Raw genomic sequence first — 12,260 nt, forward strand, 5'->3', positions numbered from 1 at the left:
ATCCGTACTTTTAAAGCTGTGTTTTTGGTTAGGGCTCTCGTAAGTAAGCATTTCTCTGTAAGGTCTACATCTGTTGTATTCGGCGCATGTGATTAGTAACATTTGTTTTGATTTGATTTGCTGGTTGAAGATGATGTGGTTTCAAGTGAGAACATAAATAACTAAGCAATGACATTCAGGCCTGATAGTTTTAAAGGAAACTGTGAATCAGGCTTGATTACTGTATTCTATACCATTCAACAACATTTAAGACCAAAGTCTAATTATTAAAAGAGACAACAGAAATATGTGTTCCTAAGGGAAATCTTTATTTTCATCTATTCATCAAAGCATCAAAGCAAACATTCCTACAGTATCTAATAGTAACAAAACAGAACTCATCAAATCTAATACCGATTCAATCTCAGTCCACAGAGAGGACTGACACATGAGTCAAAGCAGAGGAACCAGCAGCCTCTCTCCACAGGGGTGTGTGACTAGGGGGCCTAACAGTCAGCCCTCCTCAAGGTCTTGGTGACTGAAGTCTGGGAATTCTGCTGAGCTTCACAGGTCACCTCTCCTGCCTTGGTCCACTCCAGGCCAGTGAGAGTCAGGGTGCTGCTCCAGCTGTACAGGCCATCCTTCTCCAGGACCCTAGAACTGGTCTCCTGCTTCTGGCTGGTCCCGTCCACTTTCCATCTTATGGTCCAGTCTGAGGGGAAGCCCTTGTTGGCCAGACACGTCAGTGTGGCTGTTGTTGTACTGGACAGCTCCTCACTAGAGGGGGGCAGGACGGTGAGGGTGGGGGCACTGTTACCTGGAACAAACAGAATACATCAACTAAGTAACTACAGCAACACTAAGAGATTATCTCCATTAAGGTCCACAACCAAATAAAGTGAATTGGAAATGCCCTCTAAATATGAATGTAGAAGTTAGATAGTTTAAAAGATGTGGAGAAAACACTAAAGTAATAGGATACAAAGCAGATTTATGAACCAAACAAGTATAAAGTGGTTAAATAACTAGAGTTACTAGTCATATGGTGTCAGTTATACATGTTATACAGATATTGTTTAGGAATGGATCTGATCAGAACAACCTACTCATATTCTTTGTCTTTGTCTTCACACTAACAGTGAAGTCTACCATGAATACAACGCAACAATGATGAATACTATATACAATACTATTCGTTTTTATACCACAATTAGGTGTAATATTATGCAATTTTACAAATCAGACATTCAAATAAACCTACAATTTATCATTTTGAGTCAATAAATATTTATTTGAAAGAAGGCTCATTCAAAATCTACATTTAACCAAAAATATTTGAGTTAAAGATAATAAAAATATAAATAATGAATCGCACACAAACAGTAATACACAATGCAACAACTATATTCCATATTATTAAATAGTTATCATACTGGAACTCTCCTCTGCAATCCATCAAACCACACATTTAAATAAACACCTACATTTGAACATGTTATTTAAATAACATTTCATTTGAAAGAAGGCTTTGTCAAAAGTAATACAAAAAATATATTTTTTTAGGAAGGAAAATATGAAAAATCGCAATATATTCATATAGACGAAGTTTCACAGAGTAAAATACCCCCAAAAAGAATCAGAAAGAAATATCAAAGAGCGTGTTACTTACTTCCAACATCTAGTCTGGTGCCGCTACCAAAAGTGTACCACAGTGATACAATCCCTATTACTGCTGGTACAACAACCTCCTGCATGTTTGGCACTCTTCATTTCATTAGACTGTGGTTCAAATAATTAACTCTACTATAGTATGAATACATTTCAGAAATGAATTATTCTACTCAATTAGAAATAAAGTGTTTTTCATGTTGATTTCCTTAACATGGACCAAACCTGACTTTTTCTTGTACATCTCCTACTACTGTAGGTGCAGCATGTTTATTCATACAACTAATCTAAAATGTAGGCAAATCAGTTTCATAGTTTAAAGGCAGGTCAGATTTGATTAGATGTAATAACATTCATATTAAAAGTGGCCATAGTATGTGTAGGCCTTGTGTATTTTGTATAAATCATCTAAAAAAGTTCATTTGAAAAATCCTCAATATCAAGTCAAAATGTATAGAGAAATTGAAACACAACATCAAAAGTTGAATAAATAGTTTGGAATAAATAATTTGGACTTTACTTACTTCCAACATCAAGTCTGGTGCCGCTACCAAAAGTCCACCACAGTGATACAATCACTATTACTGCTGGTACAAAAACCTCTGTGTTGTGATGCTGCAGCTGTTACAGTGAAGATCACGTATACAGAATCATAATCAACACAGAAACACTTTAACATCTTCCAGGTAGAACAAACACTTCATATTAGCTGTTTCTAGATAATACAAATATGAATTGTATCTTAAATCCAGATATGAGTCATTTTTCCTTCCTCTGTGTATCAGGTGTTCTTCTAGTCTGGAGGTACAGTCCAGCATTAGATCAGTGTTGCTAGTATTCCTCCATATTGTCCATATGAAAGACAACAGCAGCAGCAGTAGTGATAGTGATCCATGTTGTATATTCCTTTATTAAACATGTTGATCTCAGATTTAACAGTGGTGGTAAAGTCACAGAGGACAGATAACACAACTAGAGGAATCCTACCAGCTTTAGTTTAGAGAAGTGTTCACTAACTGATTAGAGGAACTTACATGAGAGACCGAGCATGAGTGAACAGACAGTTCATTACATCTGATCATCATCAGAACAAAATATAATGGTGGTGTGACATAAAAGTTACCATACATTAGTTATCAGATAAAACAGTTGCTGTTTGATGTTGTAAAAGGGGCAGCAGGTAGCTAGCGGTTAGAGTGTTGGGCCAGTAACTGAAAGGTCACTAGTTCAAATATCTGGGTCGACAAGGTGAAAAATATGCTGATGTGACCTTGAGCAAGGCACTTAACCCTAATTGCTCCAGGGTCGCCGTTGGCAACGGCAGACCCTGGCCTTGACCCCACTCTCCGAGGATGTCTCAGGGGAATTCCAATTCACACTTGGGCATAAAACTGTGTGAAATAAGACAAATTTAATTACCCACCTAATTATTATAAAATAAATCTCAAAATGTATTCTGATGGGAACCTACTTGGAACCTGAAATAGATTTGAAACATTAATTTGCATAATGCATCTGTCCTGCTGCTCTAAGAGCATTTATATCCCTGTGAGTTGAACACTTCATGACTGAGAGCTGTTCTTCATGACAACAGAACCCACAACAACCATGACTTTTATCACCATCTTCATCTGGACACTTGTCTTCTACATACAAGGTTACAATTTTCAGAATGTATTGTTGAAAATGAATTAAATCTACAGTGTTTACATGTACATTATATCAATGTTAATATTTCTATTCAGAACTATTCATTACTATATGTAACATTCCATTCCTATAAATGTTTTACAATATTTTTCAGAATCCAGAGGACAGTACGTTGTGACACAGACTCCGGTAGTGAAAGTTGTTCTCCCAGAACAGACAGTCTCTCTGAACTGTAAAACCAGCAGTGATGTTTACAACACTAACCTTCTAGCCTGGTACCAACATAAACCTGGAGGAGCTCCTAAACTCCTTATTTACCATGCTACAACACTTCAGTCTGGGACTCCATCTAGATTCAGTGGCAGTGGATCTGGGAGTGACTTCACTCTGACCATCAGTGGAGTCCAGGCTGAAGATGCAGGAGATTACTACTGTCAGAGTGCACACTACCCCAACAGTGTCTGGGTGTTCACACAGTGATACAGAGTCGTACAAAACCTCCCTCAGTCAGACACCACTATGGTAGTTCCAGAGAGCAGCCAGCTCTGGAGATCTCCCTTTTAGATAAGTTGGGCTACTGAGTGGCGCAGCAGTCTAAGGCACTGCATCTCAATGCTAGAGGCGTCATTACAGATGCTGGTTCGATCCCGGGCTGAATCACAAACAGCAGTGATTGGGAGTCATAGTAAAAAATGATTTGTTCTTAACTGACTTGCCTACATAGTACATTTAAAAATATATATATTTATATATTTTTAAATGAAGTCAGTCAGCAGCATTTAAGTCTTTGAATGCCAAGTTAACAAACAGATCACTGACCATTTCGAATCCCACCGTACCTTCTCCACTGTGCAATCCGGTTTCCGAGCTGGTCACGGGTGCACCTCAGCCACGCTCAAGGTACTAAACGATATCATAACCGCCATCGATAAAAGACAGTACTGTGCAGCCGTCTTCATCGACCTGGCCAAGGCTTTCGACTCTGTCAATACATTCAAATATTCTTATTGGCAGACTCAACAGCCTTGGTTTCTCAAATGACTGCCTCTCCTGGTTCACCAACTACTTCTCAGATAGAGTTCAGTGTGTCAAATCGGAAGGCCTGTTGTCCGGACCTCTGGCAGTCTCTATGGGGTCAGCTACAGGGTTCAATTCTCGGGCCGACTCTTTTCTCTGTATATATCAAAGATGTCGCTCTTGCTGCGGGTGATTCCTTGATCCACCTCTACGCAGATGACACCATTCTGTATACAGCTGGCCCTTATTTGGACACTGTGTGAACAAACCTCCAAACAAGCTTCAATTCCATACAACACTCCTTCCGTGGCCTCCAACTGCTCTTAAAAGCTCATAAAACTAAATGTGTTGGCAACGGCAGACCCTGGCCTTGACCCCACTCTCCGAGGATGTCTCAGGGGAATTCCAATTCACACTTGGGCATAAAACTGTGTGAAATAAGACAAATTTAATTACCCACCTAATTATTATAAAATAAATCTCAAAATGTATTCTGATGGGAACCTACTTGGAACCTGAAATAGATTTGAAACATTAATTTGCATAATGCATCTGTCCTGCTGCTCTAAGAGCATTTATATCCCTGTGAGTTGAACACTTCATGACTGAGAGCTGTTCTTCATGACAACAGAACCCACAACAACCATGACTTTTATCACCATCTTCATCTGGACACTTGTCTTCTACATACAAGGTTACAATTTTCAGAATGTATTGTTGAAAATGAATTAAATCTACAGTGTTTACATGTACAGTATATCAATGTTAATATTTCTATTCAGAACTATTCATTACTATATGTAACATTCCATTCCTATAAATGTTTTACAATATTTTTCAGAATCCAGAGGACAGTACGTTGTGACACAGACTCCGGTAGTGAAAGTTGTTCTCCCAGAACAGACAGTCTCTCTGAACTGTAAAACCAGCAGTGATGTTTACAACACTAACCTTCTAGCCTGGTACCAACATAAACCTGGAGGAGCTCCTAAACTCCTTATTTACCATGCTACAACACTTCAGTCTGGGACTCCATCTAGATTCAGTGGCAGTGGATCTGGGAGTGACTTCACTCTGACCATCAGTGGAGTCCAGGCTGAAGATGCAGGAGATTACTACTGTCAGAGTGCACACTACCCCAACAGTGTCTGGGTGTTCACACAGTGATACAGAGTCGTACAAAACCTCCCTCAGTCAGACACCACTATGGTAGTTCCAGAGAGCAGCCAGCTCTGGAGATCTCCCTTTTAGATAAGTTGGGCTACTGAGTGGCGCAGCAGTCTAAGGCACTGCATCTCAATGCTAGAGGCGTCATTACAGATGCTGGTTCGATCCCGGGCTGAATCACAAACAGCAGTGATTGGGAGTCATAGTAAAAAATGATTTGTTCTTAACTGACTTGCCTACATAGTACATTTAAAAATATATATATTTATATATTTTTAAATGAAGTCAGTCAGCAGCATTTAAGTCTTTGAATGCCAAGTTAACAAACAGATCACTGACCATTTCGAATCCCACCGTACCTTCTCCACTGTGCAATCCGGTTTCCGAGCTGGTCACGGGTGCACCTCAGCCACGCTCAAGGTACTAAACGATATCATAACCGCCATCGATAAAAGACAGTACTGTGCAGCCGTCTTCATCGACCTGGCCAAGGCTTTCGACTCTGTCAATACATTCAAATATTCTTATTGGCAGACTCAACAGCCTTGGTTTCTCAAATGACTGCCTCTCCTGGTTCACCAACTACTTCTCAGATAGAGTTCAGTGTGTCAAATCGGAAGGCCTGTTGTCCGGACCTCTGGCAGTCTCTATGGGGTCAGCTACAGGGTTCAATTCTCGGGCCGACTCTTTTCTCTGTATATATCAAAGATGTCGCTCTTGCTGCGGGTGATTCCTTGATCCACCTCTACGCAGATGACACCATTCTGTATACAGCTGGCCCTTATTTGGACACTGTGTGAACAAACCTCCAAACAAGCTTCAATTCCATACAACACTCCTTCCGTGGCCTCCAACTGCTCTTAAAAGCTCATAAAACTAAATGTGTGCTCTTCAACCCATTGCTGCCCACACCCGCCCGTGCGACTAGCATCACTACTCTGGACAGTTCTGAATTAGAATATGTGGACAACTACAAATACCTAGGTGCAAGGCTGGACTGTAAACTCTCCTTCCAGACTCATATTAAACATCTCCAATCCAAAATTAAATCCAGAATCGGCTTCCTATTTCACAACAAAGCCTCCTTCACGCACACTGCCAAACTGACTATCCTACCGATCCTCAGCTTCAGCAATGTCATTTACAAAATAGCTTCCAACACTACTCAGAAAACTGGATGCAGTCTTTCACAGTGTCATCCATTATGTCACCAAAGCCCCATATACCACCCATAACCGCGACCTGAATGCTCTCGTCGGCTGGCCCTCGCTACATATTTGTCGCCAGACCCACTGGCTCCAGGTCATCTACAAGTCTTAGCTAGGTAAAGCTCTGCCTTATCTCAGCTCACTGGTCACCATAACAACACCCACCCGTAGCACGCACTCCAACAGGTATATCTCACTGGTCATCCCCAAAGTCGCCTTTCCTTCCAGTTCTCTGCTGCCAATGACTGGAGCTAATTGAAAAAATATCTGTAGATGGAGTCTTTTATCTCCCTCTCTAACTTTAAGCACCAGCTGTCAGAGCAGCTCACAGATCACTGCACCTGTACATAGCCCATCTGTAAATAGCCCATCCAACTACCTCATCCCCATTTTATTACTTACCCTCTTGCTCTTTTGCACCCCAGTATCTATTCTTGCACATCATCATCTGCACATCTATCTCTCCAGTATTAATGCTAAATTGTAATTATTTTTGCCTCTCGGGCCTATTTATTGCTTACCTCCCTACTCTTCTGCATTTGCACAGACTGTACATAGATTTTTCAATTTTCCTTTTCTTTTGTGTTATTTACTGTACGATTGTTTATGTGTAAGTCTGTGTTGTTGTTTTTGTCGCACTGCTTTGCTTCATCTTGGCCAGGTCGCAGTTGTAAATGAGAACTTGTTCTCAACTGGCCTACCTGGTTAAATAAAGGTGAAATAAATAGAGGAATTGATCAGAGAAACCTGCATAATGTAAGTGTCCATCTTGTGACGACCCTCCCACTCTGTCTGCCGTATTCTGTCTTTGTTTTTGTTTCCTTATTAGGATGCCGGTGGGCGGAGTTGAGAGGGTCGTCAGCTACATGGGAAACACCTGGGCACCAGGTGTTTCCCAGGATAAATACACCACTTCCCCATTCATGGGGTAGACTCTCTCCATGCAGACACATTTGTAGATTGTGTTGTGGTTCTTGGTGGCCTTTTGTTGTTTGCTTTGGCACCTTTCAACACCCTGCATTATCACATTCATGCATGCAAAACACTCACTCACACTACTGATTACACACATCATTGTATATTTTCCTTAGTTGCTTTAGTTAATAAATATATATTTTATTACTCCTTATCTCCACGTTGTCTCCCTTTGTTACGGGCTTTTAGCCGGTTCGTGACAATCTCATTACACTTTTTTACATTTTATCTCTGTCCTGTAGGTGACAGAAAATCCACATACTCTTTCTACCATATCCTATATCCCCGACATGATTTATGTTACATGATTATTTTCGACGGAACGTTGGTGGAACGCCGCAGCGATGTGTCTCTCCAACAGCACCCTGGAGAGGCGCACTGGGAATGCATAAACAAAATGTTTTGCGCCCCTGCCTTTGTCAAAGTGGGCACTGCTTATCATAGGGCTGCATCAGCACTCACCTAAAAAGCCCATATGCCACTGGCTGAGAGAAATTATCATTGTTTTTAGGCAGAATTATGGGAGCTTTTATGTGTTGCTGTATGTGTGTCTTGGTCAGTTTAGCTCAGAAAATGCCGCCCTCGTCAATCTAACGCCATAGGTGGCCACCTAATCCTGCCTAATGAGCGGGCTGGCCGTGCCAATGATCACTGGAAGGTGGAAACTGACTGGTTTCCATGGATATCAATATGTTACCATAGCATATTACCATAACACTAATAAACAGATAAAGTGTTATATGTTCAGAAGTTACATGATATATGACTTTTAAAAATTTCAATTTTTCATTATAGTTTTGTCTTACTAAAAAACAACCAATAACCAATAATACCATTGTATTTATGCCCTTTTTATTCACGTAATTTAATATTACTTGAAAGTTACAATCGCTTCAGGCTCCCAAGCCCTCAAAAAATCCACAAATACACCTTACAAGCAGCTGTGGAAATCCAATGGATGTGATCATCAACAGCAGCATATTAACTTTTTTCATGAGTAGGTTACGGACTGTTAGCTCTGTGAATGAGACCTGACGCTGGATTCAACATGAGACACATGGTAAACTATCATCATGAAGTATAATACCCATTATATCTGTCATTCATTACATGTTGGCATATCTGTTATGTCTCCCTTCCTGCATCCACCATAGAGGTTACAACCAGTCACTCCCTCACATCTGGCCCAGTCCAGGGTATTTCAGACAGTGAAACTGTTCATCTGCTAGACTGGTCGCTGTGGGAGTGAAACTGAGATTTACATAGACAGGGTTGGGTGGTTCTGCTTGTTCCAGAATAGAGCAGCGCTGTCACCAGATGTTCACTCTGTTCCCAGGGGGTTGGAGGTAGAGAAGACTATATCTTGAAGATGTGATACATTTGTCCACATAATATTAAATGTATTGCAATTAAGCAAAATACAGGAATGATCACATTGGTGAGAGTCCGACATATCGAACAAATGTTCAATAGCATGAGACTAAGTCTATAAATCAAGCAGGTTAAAAAACTTTCCAAGAAAGATGAATAAGGAGTACCAACTAGTACGTGTGTCTAGACCTCTCCTGTTAATCTGTTAACATTGTAGTATCTAGACCTCTCCTGTTAATCTGTTAACATTGTATTATCTAGACCTCTCCTGTTAATCTGTTAACATTGTATTATCTAGACCTCTCCTGTTAATCTGTTAACATTGTAGTATCTAGACCTCTCCTGTTAACCTGTTAACATTGTAGTATCTAGACCTCTCCTGTTAATCTGTTAACATTGTATTATCTAGACCTCTCCTGTTAATATGTTAACATTGTATTATCTAGAACTCTCCTGTTAATCTGTTAACATTGTAGTATCTAGACCTCTCCTGTTAATCTGTTAACATTGTAGTATCTAGACCTCATCTGTTAACCTGTTAACATTGTAGTATCTAGACCTCTCCTGTTAATCTGTTAACATTGTAGTATCTAGACCTCTCCTGTTAATCTGTTAACATTGTATTATCTAGAACTCTCCTGTTAATCTGTTAACATTGTATTTTCTAGAACTCTCCTATTAATCTGTCAACTTTGTAGTATCTAGACCTCTCCTGTTAATCTGTTAACATTGTAGTATCTACACCTCTCCTGTTAGCATTGTAGTATCTACACCTCTCCTGTTAACATTGTAGTATCTACACCTCTCCTGTTAACGGTGTAGTATCCAGACATATCCTGTTAATCTGTTAACATTGTAGTATCTAGACCTCTCCTGTTAATCTGTTAGCATTGTATCTAGACCTCTCCTGTTGTTATTCTTGTTTTAATATTAACTACTGGTTGATGACAATGGGGTTTCAAGTGAGAACATAAATACCTAAGTAATGACATAGAGGACTGGTAGGTTTAAAATAAACTGTGAATCAGGCTTTATTTCTATGTCTATACCATTCAACATTTAAGACCAAAGTCTAATTATTGAAAGAGAAAATAAAAAATGTGTTCCAAAGGAAAATCTTTATTTTCATGTATTTATCAAAGCAAATATTCCTACAGTATCTAATAGTAATAAAACAGAACACATCACATCTACCACTGATACAACCTCAGTCTACAGAGTGGATTGACACATGAACTCAAGCAAAGCCCCCTGTTAGTCTGCATGTCAGTGATCAACAAGACATAGAATATCTGATCTCAGAACAGAGTCAAAGCAGAGGAACCAGCAGCCTCCCTCCACAGGGGTGTGTGACTGAGGGGTCCTACCCAGAACAGTCAGCCCTCCTCAGGGTCTTGGTGACTGAAGTCTGGGATTTCTGCTGGGCTTCACAGGTCACCTCTCCTGCCTTGGTCCACTCCAGGCCAGTGAGAGTCAGGGTGCTGCTCCAGCTGTACAGGCCATCCTTCTCCAGGACCCTAGAACTGGTCTCCTGCTTCTGGCTGGTCCCGTCCACTTTCCATCTTATGGTCCAGTCTGAGGGGAAGCCCTTGTTGGCCAGACACGTCAGTGTGGCTGTTGTTGTACTGGACAGCTCCTCACTAGAGGGGGGCAGGACGGTGAGGGTGGGGGCACTGTTACCTGGAACAAACAGAACACATCAACTAAGTAACTACAGCAACACTAAGAGATTATCTCCATTAAGGTCCACAACCAAATAAAGTGAATTGGAAATGCCCTCTAAATATGAATGTAGAAGTTAGATAGTTTAAAAGATGTGGAGAAAACACTGAAGTAATAGGATACAAAGCAGATTTATGAACCAAACAAGTATAAAGTGGTTAAATAACTAGAGTTACTAGTCATATGGTGTCAGTTATACATGTTATACAGATATTGTTTAGGAATGGATCTGACTCATATTCATAGTATTTACATCACATATCAAACATGTTGGATTATGAAGTTAGTTACAACCATAACTGAGATCCTTTGTCTTCACACTAACAGTGAAGTCTACCATGAACACAATGCAACAGTGATGCCTACTTTATCCTATACTATATATTAGTTATAATACCAGAATTAGGAGTTCTAGTCCACAATCTTACAAATCAGAAAGACAAATAAACCTACAATTTAGCATGTCGATGATATAGAATATTATTTGAAAGAAAGGCTCAGTCAAAAGTAATTTGAAAAGCATCTAAAATATCTCAAATGTAAATATGTCAATAGAGACAGAGTTTAGGAAAGTAAATATCCCAAAATGTAGTCTGAAAGACTTATCAAAAGAGCTTGTTACTTACGTCCAACATCAAGTCTGGTCAAGTCACTAACACTGCTGGTACAAAAACCTCCTGACCATTGGGGAAGCTGAATTTCTTTAGACTGTGGTTCAAATATCTAACTCTACTGTGGTAGAACTCTACTATGGTAGAACTCTACTATGGTGTAGTATGTTTATTCATACACTAGAATCTAAAATGTAGAGTAATCACTCATTGTTTAAATTCAGGTCAAAATTGATTAAATTTAATAAAATGGCCTTGAAAAAAATGGCCTTGAATATTTCCCCCAAAATCATGGAGATAAAGTGAGTTACAAAATCCTCAATATCGAGGCTAAATGTATAGAGAAATTGAAACGCGACATATTAACTGTATAAAACAGTTAATTTTGTGTTTACTTACTTGTGATGCTGCAGCTGTTACAGTGAAGATCACTCATACAGAATCATATCAACACAGATACACTTTAACATCTTCCAGGTAGAACAAACACTTCATATTAGCTGTTTCTAGATAATACAAATATGAATTGTATCTTAAATCCAGATAGCAGTATTTTTCCTTCCTCTGTGTATCAGGTTCTCCTAGTCTGGAAGTACAGTCCAGCATCAGATCAGTGTTGCTAGTATAACACTACAATTTAAATCCTACTAGCTTTAGTTTAGAGAAGTGTTCACTAACTGATTAGAGGAACTTACATGAGAGACCGAGCATGAGTGAACAGACAGTTCATTATATCTGATCATCATCAGAATAATAATATAATGGTGGTGTGACATAAAAGTTACCATACATTAGTTATCAGATAAAACAGTTGCTGTTTGATGTTGTAAAAGGGGCAGCAGGTAGCTAGCGGTTAGAGTGTTGGGCCAGTAACTGAAAGGTCACTAGTTCA

The 12,260-nt window shown here is 39.6% G+C and overlaps 2 gene segments (V, D, J or C); both read right to left on the reverse strand.

Annotated features, from left to right (window-relative positions):
* Nucleotides 1–287: 287 nt before the first annotated feature.
* Nucleotides 288–2,055, reverse strand: LOC118942902. The segment is given in 2 exon segments: nucleotides 288–796; nucleotides 1,649–2,055. Coding segments are annotated over 2 exon segments (396 nt in total).
* Nucleotides 2,056–10,239: 8,184 nt separating this feature from the next.
* On the reverse strand, nucleotides 10,240–12,260 carry LOC118936386. The segment is given in 2 exon segments: nucleotides 10,240–10,715; nucleotides 12,064–12,260. Coding segments are annotated over 2 exon segments (333 nt in total).

Source organism: Oncorhynchus mykiss, chromosome 21 (assembly GCF_013265735.2).
Source record: "Oncorhynchus mykiss isolate Arlee chromosome 21, USDA_OmykA_1.1, whole genome shotgun sequence".
In the NCBI taxonomy this organism is placed as follows: Eukaryota; Metazoa; Chordata; class Actinopteri; order Salmoniformes; family Salmonidae; genus Oncorhynchus; species Oncorhynchus mykiss.